Raw genomic sequence first — 22,047 nt, 5'->3', positions numbered from 1 at the left:
TTGGTGGCAGATTCCGTAAATGGCACTCTCCGAGACAACGTTTGCGGCCGTATGACGGGAGTGAAGTTCACAGTCAGTGTTGTGTGGAGTGGTTGATTGAGCTGACTCAACTGCTGTGGAAACCACATTCCAGACCGCAGGACCGCGCTTCACGGCCCGAATTTTGAATGTTGCGAATCGGGTCCAGGCTTCACAATTCTGGAGGTTTGGAAGTCGTGACAGAAATATTGAAGCCACCCCTTGCTCTGTTTTGATATACTCAAAGTAACATCAAATGTTATTGCAGGATGGTTCACGTAACGCCCAAAGCACTTCTGTGTTTCTACGTAATCTCAACAATCTTTCCAGACATGTGTCACACATCACGAAATCCTATTCCAGATAGAAAAGCGTTTCTTGCCTTATCCATACCCTCCAGCATTGAAATCTTAATGGTTTGCAAAACATTTCTACTGCACATTGGCGGGTGCGAATTTTGTTACTCGATCCGTGACTCGAACATGAATGCTACGTTTCCATTCTCAAATGCCGGCTTCTGAAGCCAAGAATCAATCGACAGGCAACCTGTAATTTTGTCTCGTGGGCACGTTATGGAAAAGGGGAGATCGACAGTTTCCGAGCCCGGCCCCGAGTTATTTCCCAAGCTCTGGAACATTTCGCAGTTTCCTCTTTTGGACCCTGAGACATGTCTTCGAGGGATCGGCGCATGTTTTCAGTATTTTTGACCGGGTGGCCAAAATAACGATGACACCTTATTTGGCAGTCTTATTGCGACCTCACCATGACGTTTTACACATTTCACCCATATGCAAACTCTGCTTCAAGAACGAGAACGCAGAATAGCCTGTCTCTCCGCCAGCCACCAACGTTGAGGCTCTCTAGAGTCTGTCATCCGAACAATGCATTCACTATGGTTATGGCATCTGGATAAACGTGTCGACGCAACGTTCGCAGAAGGCAGCGTGCCCGCAACCCTTTTCCCGGTCCGAACGAAAAGACGAAAATGAGATCGGCCCGGTCGCTCGGTTCATCTTGATCAGTGTCGATCGCAGTCTGGTCTTCCGGCAATTGTCCTTGTGAGGCTCAGCAAGGTTATGTTTTCGACGTTACCGTTCCTTGCGGAGAATCTGGTCCTGGGCCCATACACCATGGCGTCATGTTGTTCGGTGCCCAGCCCGAAATCCCATTCCGCTTTCGTGCCGAGGCACAGAAAGCCTCGCCAAACGTCGTCCCTGCAGTGACGAACTCAACAAATCCCAGTTGTGGATATGTCAGCACATGGAATTTCGCCTTCCGAGCGCGATATTGGAGTGTCTTGCCAAGGCGAAGGTCACTTCCGCCTCTCGACTAGCTGGCTCTCACCATCTGCGATACGCCTTCTTGGACGGTAGACACCGCATCGAGATGTCGACAATAGTCCGGATGGCGACGAACGTCTTGACATCGGCGTGACCAGAGATGCCAATGTCCGGGTTGACCAGAGTTACCGACATGTTGTTGCTATGTGAGCACAGGCTACTCTCAGACGAGTTGGAAGCAGAGCCCAGATACAGATTGCCTTTGGCTGGCTTTGCGAGTCCTGTTTCTTTCATTGTGTAGGATAATCGCGACCGTGGTGTCAAGAATAGATCTTTGCGTAGAGGCCGCGTGAATGGCAATCTCGAAATCAATACGAAAAGATAACTTAAAAAAAAAATGGAAATCTGATTGAACAGAAGAATTTGATCCGCGAACCTGGTAAACCTTGTTTTATGCTTGTTTTTGAGTTATCACATGGTTACCTTAAAATTACGTGCATGACGTGGTTTCCAAGTGCTCGGGTGGTGGTGGGTCTCTCCAACCACACTGAATTCTGGTCACATCGAGGGCGAAGAGATGATCTGATACTCGACCCGAGAGACTGGTTTGCCAATGCTGCCAAGAGAGCCATGTTTGACAATTATCAGGAAATCCTTTCGCGGCATGAAAACAGGTATTACACAGGATGGACGAGGTACTTTCGACAGAATTGGACCTGCTTCCAACATGTCTCGGGGGCATACATGCGAAAGAGGGACTGGAAAGAATAGATCATAGCCGTAGAACTTTTCTCTCTGATGTATTTGCTACCCAAACAGTACAGACATCTACAAGTCGTCAATCAGAGGGCTAAGTCCCTGAGCAGTGCCAATCTTGTCCTCAAAGAAGATCTTCAACCTCTCAACACGCTCACGGTTGACCATGAAACGCTCAAAGTCGATAGGGTTGGTCGAGTTGATCTCCATCAGATCAGGCCATCCGGTAGGGGCAGGGATGTCTCGGCGAACGCTCCAGGAACCGGTGACATTGGGGTTCTGGTACTCATCGCTGAGCAGGAAGTTGTGCAGGAGCTTGGCACCCTCCTTGTGAGGAGCATCCTTAAGGATAGCGCCGCGCTGACCCCACGTGACGAAGAAGCCTTCCTTGGGAATGGAGATATTGAAAGGAGCGGAGGGGATCATGCCGACACTGCCAGTGAAGGTCACCGCGTAAGAGTTGTTGGCCTGACCCATCACAGTGGTGGGAGTAGCAGTGCCGCGCACCCAGCGCGGGTTCTGGGTCAGCAGGTTCTCGAACCAGCTGTAGCCGTATTGCTGCATCCTATCTTACTGTCAGTATTGTCTGACAATGAAATGAACGGGCCTGAACTCACGCCAAGTCAAACGCGTAGAGAACTGCATCATCATCGTTGGGGTAGGTGAACACCAGCTTGTCCTTGTACTCGGGCTTCAAGAAGTCGAGGTAGTCGACGGGGCCATCGGAAACCTTGTCGGCGTTCCAAATGTTGGTCCAGCCGAAGACGACAACAGCGTACCAAGCACCAAAGACATCGCGGAACCCGGGATGGATCTTGTCGTAGTTGAGAGGCTTGTAGCGCAAGAGAGCCCCTTCCTCGTCCCATCTGGGATAATCTTGAAGGGTCTACACAAATGATCAGCAGCTGGGATGAGAGATGAGATCAATTCTCCATACCTGAAGAATCACGCTGTCGACGTAGACATTGCCTTGAGATAGCTGGCGATCAATGTTTCCGTCGATGTACTTGGAAACGTCGACGGTCAAGTTGAGAGTCATGCCGGGGAAGCGCTTCTCGAAAGCCTCCTTGAGAGCATCTTGCTGGTTCTTCTCATCACCTCCATGCCAGAGAGTAACCACTCCTCCCTCCGCGAGCGCAGCCTTGTGGATGTCGTCAATTGTGCGCGTTTCGATTTCAGGGGCCCCGTTGAAGTTGAGGAGGCTGTCATAGGCGGCTACGGATGTGGCCAGGGCAGCCGAGATAAAGAGCGTGGGCAGAACCATGTTGGCTGGATCTTCAGTTGGTTGATAAATGAGCGTAGAGAGTGACGACTGCCTTGTCTATAATAAGGTTACAACAGAAGAGCGTTGAGAGGGAGGGGAAGGAACTTATATAAAAGCTATTTTTTTGTCAGGGATAGGAGTAACCTGCGATCACACCATACCTCGCGATGACTTGACAGCTGGAAAGACCCCACTGAGGTCGATTCATGTCTTACCTAGTGTCCGTATGGTAGGTTGACAGAAATGGCAGGGACCTCTTGCGATGTGGGCTCCGGTGGGAGAGCGGGACTGGGCAACCACTCGACCTCCCCAGTGTCGTATTCTTGGCGCGGGGAGAGCGATGGGAGCTGGAATCAGATGAACATGGCAGTCCAGTGGACGTCCCAATTTCTGCTATAGCGGAGCTGACAAGGAATCGGTCGGGAAATTGTTGGTTCAGCATCAAAAGTGCACGCGAATTCAGCCAATCCCGCACGCATTTGAGCCAAGTCCTTCATTCCGAGCGAAACCGAGCAGCCAGTTCTGAGCCTTATTCCGAGGCTTACAAATTTGTGTTGTTTCCATTGACGTAAAACATTTATCATGCTATATTTCCGGCACGGTCTCTAAGTTGAATCGAATGACATTCCTAAAGAGGTTCTTGCATCCAGACCCGGGCCGTGAACAAGATCCACGACCTCCACTTTGCCCCGTCCACATCACGGCACATGCCTTTAGCCTTGTGATAGATAGGCTAGTTGAAGATGGATGTCCTTGCTGAGGTGAATTCTCACATAAGGGGTGGGAGCCAACCTGCAAGTCAAACAGGAGAAAGACTTGCCTGCCGCGCGGGTATGCAAGGATTTTCACTCATAGTTCGGATGCTTTAAGGTGCCGTGGGAAGATGGGGGCCGCAGAAGCATCCTTGCGTTGATCTCGAAAATTGACCTTGCCTCAAAGGGATAAAATACCCAGACCCCGTGGCTGATTCAGTGAAGAGCGCCCCTGGACTTTAGACGTCACGGCCTTGGTTCTGATTTCAATGACAACAATTGAGGTGGAATAAGCAATACTCATATGACCACGGAATTACCAAGATCTTTCTCTTTTCCGGTAAGCCGCAATTCCAGAGTTAATACTTTTGAAGGTACACGAGGCAAGGAAACTCGATGTCTGAGAGGCTCGTCAATGCAAATACGAGTTTGGTATCTTGAATTCTGGTTGACGCTGTTATCCAACAGTTGTAGAAAGCTCAGAGCTTGAGGCTGGGGAGAGTCTTGGCTTTAAGGAGGTGCATCTCTCAATGATCGCGATTCGGATCACGGATTACGGCTCCCGCGCGACCCGCATGTAGTTTCCGGTGCCGAATCCGGGGGAGTGGAACCACAGCCTGAGTCAGGAGCCGAAGTGGCCCGTGTCGGTGCTGGCCGATCTCGGGCATAGCTACATGATTAATCATTTGCTTTTGGATACAATCTTTGGCAAATCATGTTTTTTGCAGTAGACCTATGAGGGCGTTCCATGAAATAGCATAAGATCGGAACCGCTACAAAACTAAGGGCCAGTTCCAAAGGAGATTGCCCTTGCTGTCCTCTGGATATCTTCAGACGCAGGCCACGAAACCAAGTTTGTAGCGGCCTCTGACTTCCAAGGTTGCAAGATGCGGCTACTTTTGTTGGTTCAATTGCATGATCAGCAGGAAAGGAGTCCGGCTACGTATGTCCAGAATTTCTTCCGTCCTCGCAAAGCGCGCACGTTCCTCGGACATGCTAAAGAGACTTGAATATGAACGGTCCATTCTTTCTCAGCAAGACATTCATGTTGTCAATGCGATAATGCTGCTAAGCTGAAGAAATTCGACGTTGATGTGGCGCGCAGAAGTCGTTAGAGGGAGTAATTTGTTTATTTGATTGTAGATACATAACTGAGGAAAAAGAAGTTGCCCCGTCTCCTGTTCAATTGTCTAGAAATTCTCCACGATACCAAGTGGCTGATTCTGTAATGACAACACCTTTTACGGGCACGTAGCATTGGGGTCACTGTCGGTAGCGCAGGGTCCCTAGTTCATGTTAGTATCGTAGGCAGTTCGACTCGCGCTAGTTCTAAACTCCAAAGACAAGGAGGCAGTAGTTAACTTACACCTGAGCACTACATCCATAAACCAGGTTAGTTCAAATTCACTTATCACGAATGAGAGTTGAGGGCACTTACGCAACCGCAGTTGCATGTTCCGGGGATATAAGAGCAGCAGTTTCCTTGAGGGAGTGGCTCGCGGCCCAGGAGACCATTGTTGGCCGATTCCAACGGAGTAGCCATCACCGCGGAGGCGAACAAGAGAGCGAGAAGGGCCTTGGCGTTCATTTTGATATGTAAGTGACTCTTGTGGAAGCGTACAAATGTGTGGTCAAAACAGAAGTCGGTGGGATGGCAGAAGTCAACTTCATTATTAATTCCACTTCGGCGTTAGAGAACTACAACACCAGACTATAGATCAGCGAACCATACAATGATACGAATTCTTTCTCGGTTTCGTATCCTCAAGACAAAAGGTCCTAGTAAGGTTTCCGGTGCTTCCGCACAGATTCGTTACGACTATCAATGACTATGACTGTTGTCTAGAGGCTGTACATCCGCGTAGAACAGCATACCAAGAGACCAAGTGAGGGGCGAGAGCGAGACTTGCATAAGTCTAAGAGGTGATTTAATAAAAAAACAAAAAAAAAGTTTACTTGTAGATGAAATGACAGCGAACTTGAGATCTAAAGTTTCCAAAGGTGCGAACTCCGCACGCAGTCGTCGATCATTCCGCCGGACACTATCATAACCTGACTCAGTTGGCGGTTTTGGGGTCTGGGCAACCCCCGCTGCAACGCCTTATTGGATGGTAGGGCGCAGCTTTAACATCTCCAGCCATCCGGTAAGTCCGCTACAAATACCGTTCATCAGTCTAGGTTAGTTACGGGATCGATTAAAGTCCGACGCTACTGGGGCAAACGCGAGGCAACTCAGTGGGCGAGCTCGGAGTTCGAGTTGTGCTGCCCTAGTGTTGCAAAAGTCTCTCACGGTTGTAATTTCTACCAAGCCCAATCGTATATGATATCATCGATGAAATCGGATGTTAAGGCGATTCGTTCCCTGGGACTCATGTATCCTCTTCTTTCTAAATTCTGGGATACATGTATGCATCTACTCTTCAATCGCTTCGACAATACGCTTCAGACCCTCGAGCAACAGATCCTTCTTATTAGAAAACACGATTCTGAACCAACCAGGTTTCTCAGAACCGAACTGCTTCCCGGAAGCAATGAACACCTTCTTACTCAACAACGCGCGCATTACCTCCCCGCTAAGATCCTCAACCTTTCTCTCTGGATGTCGTTCGAGATAGATCTTTCCCAAGTCTATCCACAAAAAGAACGCCGCATTTGCTCCCTGCGCATACGTAATCCCGTTCTGCTTCGCCCAGGCCACGACTAGTTCGTAGTGCTCCTGAAGCTTCTTCTGGTTCTCCACAATGTAGCCGTCGACCCACTCGCTATCGTCAAGGATGTTCGCAGTAATATGATCCGAGATCGAGGACGGAGAACTATAAATGCCGACCGGTGTCAAAGATCTGTGGAAAGAGGGGTTGTGCTGAGATACGATGGCTCCGAGCCTGATGCCGTTGGCACCCAAATCTTTAGACATGCCCCAGAGAACGTGAAGTCTGTGTGCGTCCATGACTCCCGTCGTATCGATCGACAAGCAAGACTCGAACGCCACTGGAGGAGGTTGAGTGTCGATGGCATTATTCCACACGGAAAGCGCGTAGATCTCGTCACTGATGAGGTGCATGTCGTACTTCTGGCACAACCGCATCAGATCCAGAATAAGACTGCGTGGGTAACACCTTCCGAGTGGGTTGTGCGGGTGACACAGGATTAACGCGGCAATCTTGACACCCTTGGCCCGGGAAGCCAGCAAAGCGTCCTCGTACTTTTGTGCGGCACCGGCCCCAAGAGGGTCAACATCTTGGAACGGGACCGGGACAAGCTCGCAGCCCGTCCGATACTCCACGTCCGGAACGAACGCGCCGTAGTGGGGCTGTCCAAGCAGAAAACCGTCCCCAGGGTTTCCCAATGCCCAAACTAAATGTTCGATTGCCGAACTGCAGCCGTTGGTCACGGAGACATGTTCCGACTGGATGGCAGTGACAGGCTTGAGGTGGCCTGTAAGAAAGCGTGCGAGAGATGCCTTCAATCGCTTGGATCCCGTCATGCCATCACCGTATGTGAAAGAGTGCGTCGGAACCGCGAGGTTCTTATGGATGTGCTCCGATAGTCTTTCGTGCATGAGCGAGTTCTCGGCAATGCCGAGGCTGACGTATCCTGTCGGGTTCGTTGTTGGGTCCCAGAGGTCCTGGACGATGGTCCAAAGAAGCATGCCATCGTCTGGCTTGGCCGCTTCGCTGCCACGGGTTGAGAGGCTGTGGTCCATGTTGTCGGTGTTGTGGTTGAGGGGAAGTTGCGGGGTTGACGAGATGGTCTGATGAAGTGGCTGATGAGTTAAATAGTGGTAACGGTTTGATAAGAGCCAAGCTTAGCGCGCCTAATGACTCAATACATCTATTGAGTCTAAAAGGTCGCAGTCTCGACACCCCACTCTGCCATCGTGGGGAGCATACAGGCGGAATTGACAGCACTCGCAAAAGGCTGATTGGAATGTTACGCTAGATATCGCACTGAGATAATTGCATGCAGAGGAGGGGGTGTTATCGACTTTGATACGCCAATCTCAGTTGCGGTTACAAATGCGCCCTTCGTTCAGTCCAGATCAACTATGACAACATCTTGGTGCAAGGATCTGGTTGGTCAAATGATGCGGGGGCGGGGCCTTGACAACGCTGCAGGGCGTTTTCAACACACATTGTGATGGAGGGCATGGTTGGATCTTCCTCAGTTAGCCGAATAATTTAATCGCCGTTCCAAATGTTTAGCGTGCAAAGATTCCTGGTAACCAAGCGGTCTGGATGCTGCTCGATTCGGTCGTGGTCGTTAGGCAAAAAGACGTCTCCGTCAACTTGCTGAATCTTTTCAGTTGAAGGTTCACACACACATGACAACATGCGAGTTACGGGACGTAGTTTCTTGTTGGCCAACTAGTCAATTGTGAAAAATAATGTAGCGACAGACTATGGAATTAAAACCCGATCAATCCAGCCCATCCTGCTTCCCCCTATTCAATCTGTTCTGAATTCAATGGCAGATCTTTAAGCTCCAGCATGTCATCGTGTGTGTTTAACAGTCTCCAGGGCAGGAGCTGCAGGTAGCCAAACTAAACGGTAGATATTAGCATTGTTTATAAATGCATTGAAACACGTAGTTGTGCTCATTGATAGAGTTACTTGCCAGTTGATTGAGCTCGGGATGTTATCCATGTGACAGTAAGGGTACTTCTCGAAGCAGTTCTCGCAAGTCTTCCAGTGGTCGGTGCAGAAGTTGCGCTTCTCAACGTCTCTGCTCTTCAGAGCATTGAGGTACTCCTCAACCTGGGGACGGATCTCGCGGGCCTCTTCGACGCTGAGGCCGGACACGGCGCTGGCCGCGGCGAGAATGGAGGTGATGGCGGTGATGGTGAAACGCATTTTGATAGTTTTCTAGGGTTGGAAACTGAGAAGTTTGAAGGATTTCTGTTGTTTTGATTGCGATGGGGGTGCTTTGAATGGAGAAGATGGTGGTTCTCGAGGTTCAACCTCCAACTTTTATATCCTTCATCCGTGGACGAGTGCCCAGCCAAGACGCGACTTCAAAACTCGTCACCTGATCCTTCAGTCCGAAAAACACGACTAGCACTCAATTAACGGCCGTCTCGATCCTTCTTGCCTTGGCATTGCTTCTCATGTCTCTAAGCTTAAGCTCCGCTGCAGGTCGGGTACCTGTCAGCATGATGACAGGGCGTCGATCTTCCGCCCGACGGGACCCACAAGGAGTCTGACGGCATCCTAATAGCTAGAGTTGTCTGGCCTATCAAGCTTCACGACGTAGATAAACCCCAAAGTGATAGGCAAGATACAGACAAAGACAGCCCTGGGGCTGAGGAGGGAAGCGGCTTAGCACGAAAACTGACGATAAATGAAACCAGCGTCACATTGTCATAGCCTACAGGTGCCTAAACTCTAGGATTCTCGTCACACGAGACGCATACTTTCATTACCTAAATTCGGAAAATGCGAGACCATTCAGTCCTGCGGATTGTCGGTTCTCAGAAAAGTTGTAAGGCGTCCATCGCTTGACATGCATCGCGGGGTACGTCCTCCGTGAAGAAAGTCACATTGAATTATTGCCAAGACCAAAAGTTCCTGCGTCTCGTATTCATGAATGTGCCTTGCTAAGCTAGCCCCCAAACCTCAGCTCTGTGCCGTCATCAAGGGTTTCCGAGATGCCAGGTCAGAGCACAACGGGTGTCATTTGCTGTACTTTCAAAGCAGACGACATATGACAAGTGATACACGTCTCGCTCGCTACGTTTGCCATGCTTAACGTTGATAGCTGAGCATCCGCCAGGTTGCGGAATGTGTAATGTATCGGAGTCGTGAAGCAGATCCCTCGACACCCTTGGCACAGAAGTATGTGAAGTTCGCCAAGCGGGTGATCCACGCATATAACCTGGCGGTTACTCGCTGAGCCTTTCATCATAGCAAGATAATCCTACTCGTTTGGGCTGCTGACGAAGACCCTCTAATAATGAATTGGACATGAAGACAGCTTTCTACAACATTCACCAGCTTGCACTTACATAAAAATTACGCGACGTCCCGGTGCTTAGCAGCGAATTTAGCCACACCTGGCTTGTGTCCTATATGTCTTTCTTTGACCTTCCACAGTCTCTTGGCTCGGTAGCTGAGGTCATATCTGCGAACTGCTATCATAATGGACTCAACCGTAGCACCCAAGCTTTGCTTTTTATTGGAAACATCACCAGAATAGTGCTGTAAATTTTTCCATTCTCTTCCGGTCGGTTCTTCACATCACTCCTATGAGAAACCAGTGGTTTGGTCTACAATCCTTTCAACTAACCGTATAATTAGTAAGTCTCTGGCCAGAACATCGCATAATATGCAAATGGTTCGTTCTGCCAAAGTCGTTCGTGTGCGTTGGCGTCTCATGCCAGCCCCAAGACCGATTAGCTCGAAGGAGCAGTAAGCACCACGATCTCGATGAAATGTGATGTGCTCGTCCTTTACGTTCCATGTCTATCATTCAAAGTCTCCGACAGCAATCATGACCCAGTGACTCTGACAACATGGTTCTGACGATTGTTGCAGAGGGTTCCATCTAGCATGAACACAATCGCCAAGATGCGCCATCCGAGGAGCAGTTGACCATCAGTATACCTGAACACAAGCTCGAATACCCCGGATCCCAGCGTGAAAGCTCTCGTCTTCAACCACTCTCCTCTCGCTTTGGACCTCCAGCAAGTGGCAACGATCTGAGTAAGCACCATGTCCAAGTCATCTAGATCACCTCGAGACATCAGACGAAAACGCCGAACCTTCGAGGAATCTTCCCCAAGGTCGCGGATAATCCGGGGGTTTCTGGTACCCCAAATATGCTCAGCTCGCGTCAGCCATTCTGACTCTCCACGCCAGCCTCCAAACCCATCGCAAACTTCACCACATCCCGGTCCGTCCACATCTCGAGCCCACCACCAGAGCCTTCACCCACCCCCAGATCTCCTCGCCAAGAACACCTCTAAGCATCGCAACTTACACTCCAAACCCATCTCAACCCGGCATGTAACTCACATCCCCCGGCGGAGAAACCACCCGGAGATTCTCCCACCCACAATGCCGACCTCCCGTCGCCCAACTCTATCCCGCACCAGCAAAAGATCGACGATCCCAAGTCCTCTTACTTTGACAGACATCAGCCAAATCGACCAATCCCTGTACCCGCTTGATATCCCATGGCGACATGGAAGGTCAAACGAAACAACGACGCCACACGCAAGGACGCTGCCATCGGTCAAAAGGTCGTGCGCGTCGAATCTAGAATACAAGGAAAACTCAACCCCCCAAACTCAAGCGCTCGTAAACTATCGCCGCTCCCTAAAAGTGCTCACTTCCTTCAGGGGTGTCCCGCATGCGAGTTTTGCAGCTCGCGCTGGATGACGACATCTCACTCATCGACAATCACACAAATCTCAGCTTTCAAACATTTCCCAGTACCGAATCAATCGCTTCAAAACATGCTTTCCCGAAGCCTGACACCAGCCTCTTGGTGCGTCTTTGTAATAGCTGTGCGCACGGAAGACTGCCCTCTTCTCCCCTACGGTTCTAACTTCCTGGTCATCCCAACTGTCTCTATGCATTAATCCGTGCCACCAACATCAATTCTATTTGTTCGTGCATTGTCTGCGTCCTATTTACAGCTCGCGAGCCTCCGAACTAGCAGCGACTACCCGCCCGATTATCTAGATTGCCATCAGATGCTCACATCGTAGCAGCCATCGAGCATTAACTTCTCACATCAATGTGCCCCCCCTCTATCACCAAGCATACGTCGCCCATCCCGCCCTTACAATGCCGCTCATAATGCCACCAACAGTAGAAACCACACTTGAAGGAGAGAGGTGCATATCAAAGCCCAGGGCATGACACCCCAAACCAGGAAAGGTCCCCCGTGCAACCAACCACTGCCTCAGATGGAAGAGAAGAAAACAAGGTTCACCCCGTACTCTCCCAGCTTCCCACGTGCCCTCGAGAGGTCGTAGCCACCGCACGTGCAAAAGAAGGCCCCGTCCACAGAACTTTTCCATGCCTTCTCCCGCCACGAACCAATCAGCCGTGATCCCCCTTTAACGCAGTAACTCTCTCTCCGTCGCCGTCGCCGCCGACCAAGTGCCTCACTCTCTGCCCTACCTTGCCGTGACAGCCTGAGAAAACACAGCATACAACTCCCTTGGAGAAACTCAATCATGCCCACCCCCATCCCCCTTATTCGCCCTCCACAGTGTCAAATATCAGCACCCATAACACCTCGACATGAACCGATAGGTCGGCACAACCCGGGGCGTCGTCCATGGTTCGGGGGGAAGGTTTGACGTGGCGAACCTGTGTGGCAGACCAGCCTAGTGGGCTTCGTAAGCTGCTCCATGGGCCTGGTTCTTCGGCCGAGGTCGGGAACGCCTTTGGCTGGTAATAGTGTCCATCAATAGAATGAGTGATGTCTAGATCGGTGATGTGAATTCATGTGGGCAGTGTGGCCGATCATGCTTGATCCAGCGAGGTCGAACACATGCGAACAACAGTTGAGATCGTACAATTGAATACAAATTCATTTCCTCAATATTCACACAGCGGGACGTGATTGTCCAGGTATATCCAAATAGATGAAGTACACAGAACGCCAAAGAACGGAATTGCTCTGAATCTGTAGAGCATCCAAATAATCCCCACAGCTGGGGGAGAAACCACCCGAATCCAGCATGTGAATGCGCCAACCAAAACCAGTAGACGTTAACCCAGAGTAATGCGATTGTGTGGTTGATTTTGTGTTCCTCAATCCGTGGTAATCATCATGCGTAAGCAAGCTTCAAATCCAGATAGCCAAACCCCCATTTCCCCTCGCCCGCATTCCAGATATTTCTCCTCTTTTTATAGTCAATTACTGCGTATTATATCAAACGTGTTTACTGGAGTTGTTGTCGTTGTTGTTGTTGGTTCCGCGCGAGGGTAGGCAGCGCGTTGATGTCGAGCTGCATCGGAGGACGCTGGATTTCGAGGCTGCGGCTGGGCGCACGCCTTCCGCCGGGTGTGCGAGGGTGTGCGACGTTGACGCGGCCACCGCGCTCCGAGATGCGCGCGGGACCCTCGTCTGAATCGGAGTCCTCCTCGGGCTCGTCGTAGCCATAGTCTGCCAGACGGGTGAAGTAATCTGCCAAGCCATCTACACTTGGGGTGCCGACGATGACATCGTACTGAGGCGGAGGAGTTTGCGCGGTGAGGTTCTCGACGGGGGGAGGAGGGATCTCGGCGTCAAAGGCCGGTGGGTTGTATGAGGGCACGCGCAGCAGGTGAATTGGGCGGGCTTGGTTGTCGTAAGGATCCACCACGGCAGTGTTGGAGTTTGGTGGTGAGGAGCGGCCCCCGCTTCCGGGCGTAGGTGTTGGTGAGGATGGGAGATGGGCGGCCTGAGGAGGTGCCGGGAGCTCGGCGTTCGCATCGGTGATGGTGAGGGCGCCGGTTGAGAGGTTGTTGGGAGAACCCTCGGGAGGTCCGGCAATGGTTACGGCATCGGGGCATCCGCACGAAGTTTGACGACTTTGGGCGAGGCAGCTGTCCGGACCGGAGTATTCTGGGAGAGAGGTGTTGGCTTGCGTTGCGCGGCAGTTGAGGACCGTGAAGGGTGAGTCGATGGAGATCTCAAAGTGGCGGCGCTTGGTACCGGTGGGATCTTCGGGGTCAAGGCGAGAGATTCGCATGACGATCTGTTGAAGTTAGTGGCAGCCTTCCACCGCAGGTGTCGTGTAATGTCTTACCTTAATCCAATGGTACACATTGACATTCTTCCAACTGCAGTCGGGATGTAAGCGCAGTGTCTTGTCCTTTGCCATGGTGTCGCACGTAGGCAATTGGACATTCATCTCAATCTCAGTAGAGCCCCAATAGCTCTCCAACCCGAGATCCAAATCGCCCAGGATGTTATCGACAGGCTCCGGCAGGGGGTCGGGCATCACGCCATGACGCGACGCCTCGGCAGCGCGACGCATGCTCGCAGCCTCCCGGGCCTCCCGGCGCTGGCGAGGCGTCAGCTCACCACCGTTCAGCACGCGGACATCCGAAGACGCATATGCAGGGTCCAGCGGCTTGCCGGCAGTCTTTTCGAGGAGGAGAATCTTCCTGCCGGGGTCTTTGCGGGTAACGCGGCGATCGTTGGTCCAGTACTCAATTGACTCGGTGACGAAGACCTTGAGCTTGTGCACCTGGACCTTTGCGAGTGGTGTGAGCTTGAATGCGATTGGGATCTTGGTGCCGATTGGGAATGATTTGCCGGAGATGATGATGTCGTAATGAAGCTGGTCTTCCCATTGCCTGCTGATGGAAATGGGCTCCGTCATTTCAAGCGAGAGTTGATCGGGCACGCGCACGATGGCGACCTCCTTGGATCCGTGCAGGTTAGGCTTGAACGCACCGGCGCGCTCGACGGTCGCCTGCAGCTCCCACTTCACCGAGCCGTATTGCAGCTTGGTCGTCTCAAGCTGGTGGTGGTCGATAGGAAGCTCGAAGGTGTACTCGTAGAGACCGGGGTAGAAGACCTTGTAACCCTTGGCTTGGTTGCCATTGGGGTTGTCGCCCTTTCCGAAACTGCGCGACTGGTTGGACTGCAGAGACAAGCGCTTCAGTTCCTTCGCAGTGAGACCTTGTCGGTTGGGGGGTATCGAGAGGAGCGACGGGGATATCGAGTTGCGAGGCGATCCGCCGGGGGCGAGGTTTGTTGATGAAGAATTCGAAGAGCTGTTCTTCAACACGTACTGACATTGGTTTCCATATTCGGTTTCCCAGCCGTCGTTGACAGCGTTGAAAAATGTGAGAACCTGGGTTCTTAATGACTCCTCCTCGTAAAGGTCGACTTTCAATGGCGGTATTCCCTCGGGCCACTCGGTTCGTGCCTTGCCCACCAACTTCAGGCTTACGCCCTTGATCTTGACGTTCTTGGACACCTTCAGTTGCAGCTTTCCGCGCAACAGAGCAGTCCCGCCCTGCGAGTGGTGGCGGTGGCCGTCGTGTTCGAACCCAGTGAGGAAAATGTTAGGCTCAGCCATAAGAATGGAGCAGCTTACACCGCTTCCGTGTGCGACCGGCTTGGGGATTTCGGTGACCATTGACGTGACGTTGCTCTTTGCAGTGCGGACCGACATCAAGCTGCTTCGTTGGCCGGGGGTGTTGTACGCAGCACTCATCAGAGGGGGCCGCAAGGCCTCAGCCATGGCAGCTGAGCGTAGTGCCATTGTGTCCTCCTCCGGAACCACCAAGTCCACCTCTCTGTAAGTTGAAAGTCGATTGAGAATGCTTGCTGATCTGCTGGGCGGCCGCGAGAGTGTGTTTGCGGTTGATGCGCGTGACGTCGACCGGCTCGGGACTTGCTTCTGGGAGAGGGAGAAAAATTGCTTGATGCTGAACTTGAATGAAGACTTGCCCAGTGCCGTTGTTGTGGGCGAGACTGGTTTTGAAGGCTTCCTCCTCTTGGCGGGGCGCTCCGGTTGAGGTCGAAGTTCGTGGGGGACGAAGCCGGAAGGCCAGGACGTGATGTGTATTGACCTCGGTCTTACTTGGCGAGCGCGGATGGGCGGCGTCGGCAATCGGGATTGTTGCTGTTGTTGTGTAGAAGGGGGGTCTAGTAGGTATCTGGGGCAGTAGTAGACGCCGCCTCGGGTGGATGTTGGAATCCAGTTTTCCGTTCGCCGAGGTCGCTCCGAGTCTGTCATTGTCGGCATTGTTAGACGCTGTGGGCTGGAAAATTCATGAACGGAGGGGCCGAGTGATAGAGGGAGTCCGCTATCACGCAGCCTGTCGCAGAGAGGCGTGGAATGCCGGGTATATAAAAAAAGGATGATGGGAGGTGTTGTAGTTTGAACGTGTGCTTGTAAGAGAAGATTGGCTCAGGAACAGTAGGGAGAAAAGAGTGTCTGGGGTACAGGGCCAGATTAGGTGCATGAGATGGTTCTATGCGCTGGCAAAAAGCAACTGAGGGTATCCATAGGAAGAGGAGACGTAAAGGTCGGGTCAAGGAGTGTCGGGCATCGAGGGCCAGTTAGGGATGATGGGGGTTTGAGGAGGGATGCAGGGTTGACCGTGATAATGTAATGTGCGGTGATGGGATGGGACGCTGAGCGGTGCGAGCACAACACATGGGAGACAGGCATGGGCATAAGAAAATGGTCCCGTCTGGAAAGGCAAGGTACAACGAGATGGGGACGGCGCTAGGAGAAGAACGAGGCGGGACGAGCCAGAGAAAAGGAAGCGGGAGGCGTATCGTACTAAGGTATGAGAAACTTGCAAAAGAGCAGGACGTACCGACGTGATCAGAGAGTCAGAGTCAGGCGCCGTGCATGAGATCAGTCAATGACAGCCGGGGGGGCCTTATTCCATTCCACCCTCGGACCTCCTAATGGGAGCGGGAGAAGAAAAAGCAAGAAGCTTAGTGTTGAGTTGATTTGCTGGGCGGAGAAGGCAAAATCTAGTTGCTAGGTACAACTGGTTGTGAGAGTGTCTCGCTCTGCGGGAGAGGAGGGTTCTGAGTGGTAAGTCAGGAATGGCGTGCGGTGCGGATGGCGGTGCGTGGAGGAGGGAAGAGAGAGATCAGAGGGGGGAGGGGAAAGTAACGCGTGTGTACGAAGTAGATTGTGAGTAAGGTATCCGAAGGCTTCAGTCCACTTGAGCAAAGGCCAGTCCAGTCGGACAAGATACCGCAGGGGGGAATGCTGGGCAGCAGAAGCAAGAAGCAAGAGCATCAACAGCAGCAGCAGACAAGTCCGGGCCAGTCAAGCTCCGTCCGTGTTGGCTCGATGTCTCACGTTGCCTTCTGACTGCCTCAGTAAAGAGAGGATGGGAGCCCCGCGCGCAGCGCCACATGTACCTGCACCAGCAGAAGTCTCGGGGAGGTTCTGGTGGGGAATGGAGATGCTGTGGATGTGCAGAGAACGGACGTGAATCAACGACTGAGGTGTCGGCGACAGGGAAGATGTCGACAACAATGAGGGGTGGAGGGGCGACGACGATGTGCTTTGGGGAACTGGAGTGTGGGAGAGAGAGGCGAGCGAGGCGAGGCGAGGCAGCAGAAGGAGAATGACAACCCCGTTTGATTTGCCCTTGTTCGCCAGCGTGGAGAAAGAGAGTGTAAGGTAAGGTAGAGTTACTCTGTAAAGGAATAAAGTACAGACGAGACCAGGGCGACCAGAAAAGACCAGCCGAAGCGACGGTGATGACTGTGTGAAGAAGAAGAGGCGGGGCCGACTACTAACCAGCGCACACTACTAAAGGCAAGGCAAGCCAAAAGAGACAGGGTTTCTCGCGGTAAGGCAAGGTACGGCGAGGTTGTCGATGCGACGGTATCCCGACCTCGACAGGCTGCGATTGCCGGACTGAGCTGCGTGGAGTGGCCAGGGCAATTGGCCTCTGGAGTCGTGTGTCGAGCACTCGCACTGCAGGCGAGATGCAGATTGGCTGCCGCAACTGGCGGACTCGAGGCAGGCCCTGCAAGGATGATGTCGGGCGGGGGGAACAGCACCTGCGACGCGGTCGCGGTGAGTGGTGTGCGGTGTGTGCGGTGTACGCCCTGTGTGTGCAGCTTCCGAGGGATTTGCGCTCGTTCTCTTTCCTACGGAAGAGGAGGCAATTCGGGCAGGGTAGGATACCGCAGTTGGTGGGCAGCGGAACGGACGGTCTGCCTCTTCTGCCTTTGTCGTCTTTCGCAAGAAAAGACGAGGCGACGGGGGTATGTATGGGTTGGATTTGGGATGGATTGTTTGGAAGATGAGGGGAAGAAGGGAAAGAATTCGGTAGCGCAGGGGGCAGCAGGCAATGGGAAATACCTTACGATGGCGGACGCAGCGGGATGAGATGGAATGGGATGTTGATGGTGGGTGGGCTTAGTACGTACGGCTTAACGTAAAGCAGCTACTGCCAGTACGTAAGGCAACGTCCCCTGACGGTTTCTTTTCTTTTGCTGCTGCGTGGGATTGCTGCCGAGGCGACGACCAAGACCGATAGGATAGAACGGAACAACACAGTTAGAGCAAAGCAGGTTTGCGTGTGGAATTATTTGGGCTGCCCTCCTGCTGGCTGCGTTGGACGAAGACGTAGCTGATAAAAGTAGTGCTGCTTGCTGACGGGCCACTGACACGAACATGGGTTGACAGATGCAATACGTAGTGCACCCAAGTCCCAAGACCAGTCCCGGCTGGGCAGTCCAATGTCAACCGTACATACTCTGTACTGTATGCCGCCCAGTCTCTTTCACAGTCTCTCCCTCTGTCGGTTCAGGTGTGTGGTTTCGGCAGTAAAAGGACCACGCCAAACGCTCCTATTGCTGACTGGCTTCGTTGCCGAACCCCAGGGAGGTTCCTGGCTGGACAGTGTCAAGACTCGCTGGGCTGAACAAAATGCCGGCCCTAGGTGACTCTGCACCCAGTGACCGACCTATGATGTAGTCAGCGCCTTGGTAAACCCCCTGCCCGGCGCTTTTCGCAATGGTCTTTTTTCTGGGTGTCTCCAAATTTCCAGTGCAGCTCCTTCCTCCACCAGCAACCAATCCACCATGGGACGTGTGGGTGATGGAGTCTGGGCTGGATCGGCTGGGCTGGGCCGGGCTGGGCGGATTCCAAGTGTCTGGCGCCTTGCAGCAAGCAGTGTCTGTCTCGCTGTGCAGTCCCTCTAGCTGTACGAATAGGAAAGCGCTGACAGTGGTCATGTCCCCGGCGTCTCGTTGTCTGCGTATCAGGCAACTAGGGCCTCCGTGCTAACCACCAAGGCGAGAATGGCCTAGCTTGATGCGTGGTGGGACCGTATTCGTGGCAGTGTGGCTGGTGCCCAAGCCAAGCAGCAGAAGCTGTGTCATTTGGCACATGCGAGTGTTTGCAGCGCTTCAGTATCCGTACTGCCATGATGTGCGTGGAGGCTTCCCTTGGACACGCCGGAAAACCAAAGTAACCAATACGAGGTGCTCTGGAGGAGCTTCATCCGGCCTCCCCTGGACTCTGTGTTGTTCCTGTTTGGGGCCTTCCCTGGATGTTGGGCACAATAAGCTCGTTGAACCGGCCAAAGTCGCAGGCATTTCCTAGAAGATGCCATGGGTGATGCCGCTCCGCAGGGGCGTATTCGCCAGCGATAAAGGGCAATGATGTGCCCCCGTCATCCGCTGCGAAACAAACAATGATGATGCCGCGGGGCGGTTACCAAGATGCCGGACGATGGCATTAGGAACTCCTGCCAGTTTGCCAACGTCTGTGTTCTTCTTAGTGTGTTGGAAACCCAACTCTATCCGGTTTGCCCCCCACTGGCCGATACTGCCGACTTCTAGAAATAAGGACTGAAATGCAAGTCGAGAGCTTCTGATGTGATGACATTCCGCACAGGCCTGTCATTGTCATGCCGCGGCCGCCAACATGACCCATGTGCCGCGTCGCCGTATCTGTTCCGAGTTAGTGAGTGTACTTGCCTGTAGCCTCAACTCTGTTGTGTGTTTCTCAGAAGGATCAACATGGCCTGGCACTAAATGAGTTAGGAGTGGTTTCCGTCGCCTCCCCGGATGCCGAGCTTCGGCATACGTGCCGATAGCTCTGTTTACCAATGAAGGACGATGTGAAATGATTTTCGGGCTACTTGTCACAGCAAGCACATCGCCTCAAAGATTGTTGCGGTGGTGATAGACATGCATTTGATATGGCTTCAAGGTAGGCCTTCGAGGCTGGACGCCCGAGCCCCGGTGTGAGCCGCGCATCGCACCCGCTGAGCCACATCGCAATATGGATGTTCACGCCACTGCTTGCGATGGCTGCAGTACCACGCGAGGCACGAGCATCGAGATGCCACGGAGTGGTTCGCTGAATTCTCACAACTTCCAAGGTGTCCAAGACCAGACCCTGGTAAACCCTGCATGCCCTGAAGACTCCCCGCGACAATCCAATTGGCTGGAAAGGGGTCATGAGCCACACGTCTGGACGCACTCTTTTCCAGACCCAAGTCTATGACCGAGTCATCTCGCGAAGATGTCGAGGGACGTGCCGCGAAGCCAGTAAAAAGGGGTGACACTTGACAGCTCAGAACGCGTGGAATAACCTGAGTCTGAAGGAGGCGAATGAGACACGACGTGGTGCTAGCCAGGTTAATCTGGGCAGCTGCGAGTTTGGAAACCACCATTGGAACCTCATCGTTCGCCGTCATCTGTACCAAAACTCCCAGCCGTGCGGTGTCCAACGGCCTTGTTTCGCATCGCACGCCCGTTTGCATCATGGTGCTTCTCCATCTCCCTTTCCTTCGCATTGAGACGCAATCTCTGCCATCTCAACTTTGGTGTTCCAAACCGATGAATTCGCGGTGGCAGGGTTGGCCTGGCAGCAGGCGCATTGAAACTGATGGCTAGGGTTGGCAACAGGGGACCTCGTAGCACACAAATCCCATCTCAAGGCTGTGAATGGTTTGCCGCCATGAAAGAAGCGATTCTGCAAGCACTCTATCGAAAAAGAGTAGGGGACATTGTCCATAGCCTGAAGATCGCTTTCAGGTGGTTGACAAGGCGAACCCAGGCTTGCCGTCAAGCAAAAACAGGCGGCCAGCTGTTTGAGCGGTGTACTGGCAGGGCGAACGATAGGCGGGCCGCACAGAAAGACGTGGATATCCCAGCAGTCGAGCGAACAATGCAGTCCACCTGGTGCGGTTGCGGCCGAACGATGGACATTGAGTTTTGGAGCCGCCGAAATGCATGCATCGAGGCTTTCGCGACATTGCCATATTCATGCCTCGTACTTGGAGATAGACAACCTGTTAGCCGGAGTCCCTGCAGCCGCGGCCGCGCCAACGAAGACCGTTGAAGCAATTGCCAAGTTGCGAGGCGGCAGATTTACACCCGGCTGTGGGGACGCGGCAGCAGGCGTGGCGGCGGCCAGCGCGGGCCGGCGTCAATAGCAGCAGCTTTAAATGCTGTTGTCGATGACGGTGATGACGGCGGCATGGCTCAGTTTGCCTGTATTTGCATCACGGTCTCGCAAGCGTGTTTCTCTCGCGCGGAAATTTGGCTAGACCAGTGGTCACTGGTTGCCGTACGATGCGAGTTGACCGAGGCAAAGTCTTGCTGGTCTCGAGGAAGGATTGGAGGTGAATGTCTTGCGCGTCGGCCAAGTCTCTGAGTCTCGAAACAAGGCTCTAGCGCGAATTCAAGTCGACAAGAAACAGTAGCGCGGTTATGCAGTATGCGAAATGGTTGGCCTTCAAGCTGTGGCTGCGTAAACTGCACAAGCAGCGCTTACTTGGTGGCGCGTGCTTGTGCAACGAGTGTATCGTCCATGGACGTCAAAGTCAAGATTTGGATTCAGGGAACGGCTGCGTCATCGTCGAGCGAACCCGTTGCTGCATGGAAGAGCGTATCTTGTACAACAGGGTTGGGAAGCGTGACAGGCCAAAGTGTTGAGCAGAATTTCGCGCAGGGGATCCGACCGCCGTGTCTGAAGTTCTGTACGCAGGCAGTACTATGGTAGTAGTTTTAGGCGGAGGAAACGTCAGGCGCACATCCGAGTTCCGGGGGTTAAGCTCTTTGAAGCCGTTGTATCGTCGGATATGCATCGAGTTCGTTTATTTTTGCAAAGTTTTCGCAAAGACTAGCCAAGGGTATCGGTTGCGCCGGCTGTTGATGGTTGTCCCAAGACGACTGCAAACGGATGTTGTTGGCTGACAGAGACCACTCGCAGCACTCACAGTAGCCAGGGCCCAGGAGAGAAGTTCCACAGCAGATGGCCAAACGGGGAAAGAGGGCTGGCTGCTAGGGTGTGAGATCAACGAACGTTCTCTTGGCAGTACGTTGTACTTTTGGGCTCAAACCGTTGTACTTTACGGTATAAACAACAGGACCCATATAGTTAATGATCGGAGGCCGGAGAAACCTTTATAAGGGGTATTCCGAGTACTAACCTAAAGAAGCTCCGTATTCCCCGGATAAGCTCCACTTTACCCGATTAGGCTAGCCGTTTTTGTTCGTTTTTTGTCGTTTTTTATCGACG

General features: G+C 52.7%; 5 protein-coding genes across 5 annotated transcripts; all 5 read right to left on the bottom strand.

Annotated features, from left to right (window-relative positions):
• Window positions 1–2,126: 2,126 nt before the first annotated feature.
• Window positions 2,127–3,318, bottom strand: GCG54_00012137 (uncharacterized protein; the record flags this gene model as incomplete). The annotated part of the gene is made up of 3 exons (XM_045412024.1): window positions 2,127–2,619; window positions 2,672–2,940; window positions 2,992–3,318. The coding sequence occupies 3 exons, from the start codon at window positions 3,316–3,318 to the stop codon at window positions 2,127–2,129; spliced, it is 1,089 nt and encodes a 362-aa protein (XP_045263808.1).
• Window positions 3,319–5,311: 1,993 nt separating this feature from the next.
• On the bottom strand, window positions 5,312–5,658 carry GCG54_00012136 (uncharacterized protein; the record flags this gene model as incomplete). The annotated part of the gene is made up of 2 exons (XM_045412023.1): window positions 5,312–5,356; window positions 5,509–5,658. 2 exons carry the CDS (start codon window positions 5,656–5,658, stop codon window positions 5,312–5,314), a joined length of 195 nt encoding a protein of 64 aa, XP_045263807.1.
• Window positions 5,659–6,483: 825 nt separating this feature from the next.
• GCG54_00012135 (putative inactive 1-aminocyclopropane-1-carboxylate synthase-like protein 2) lies at window positions 6,484–7,773 on the bottom strand (the record flags this gene model as incomplete). The annotated part of the gene is made up of 1 exon (XM_045412022.1): window positions 6,484–7,773. One exon carries the CDS (start codon window positions 7,771–7,773, stop codon window positions 6,484–6,486), a length of 1,290 nt encoding a protein of 429 aa, XP_045263806.1.
• Window positions 7,774–8,511: 738 nt separating this feature from the next.
• GCG54_00012134 (uncharacterized protein) lies at window positions 8,512–8,920 on the bottom strand (the record flags this gene model as incomplete). Its single annotated transcript, XM_045412021.1, has 2 exons — window positions 8,512–8,610; window positions 8,681–8,920. The coding sequence occupies 2 exons, from the start codon at window positions 8,918–8,920 to the stop codon at window positions 8,512–8,514; spliced, it is 339 nt and encodes a 112-aa protein (XP_045263805.1).
• A 4,046-nt stretch (window positions 8,921–12,966) lies between these two features.
• GCG54_00012133 (putative arrestin-related trafficking adapter C2D10.04) lies at window positions 12,967–15,771 on the bottom strand (the record flags this gene model as incomplete). Its single annotated transcript, XM_045412020.1, has 2 exons — window positions 12,967–13,764; window positions 13,816–15,771. The coding sequence occupies 2 exons, from the start codon at window positions 15,769–15,771 to the stop codon at window positions 12,967–12,969; spliced, it is 2,754 nt and encodes a 917-aa protein (XP_045263804.1).
• Between the last annotated feature and the right edge of the window lie 6,276 nt (window positions 15,772–22,047).

This window comes from Colletotrichum gloeosporioides (genome assembly GCF_011800055.1).
Source record: "Colletotrichum gloeosporioides strain Lc1 chromosome Unknown consensus_49, whole genome shotgun sequence".
NCBI classification, from domain to species: domain Eukaryota; kingdom Fungi; phylum Ascomycota; class Sordariomycetes; order Glomerellales; family Glomerellaceae; genus Colletotrichum; species Colletotrichum gloeosporioides.
Note: the sequence above shows the minus strand (reverse complement) of the source record. Positions and strands in the feature narration are given on the sequence as shown.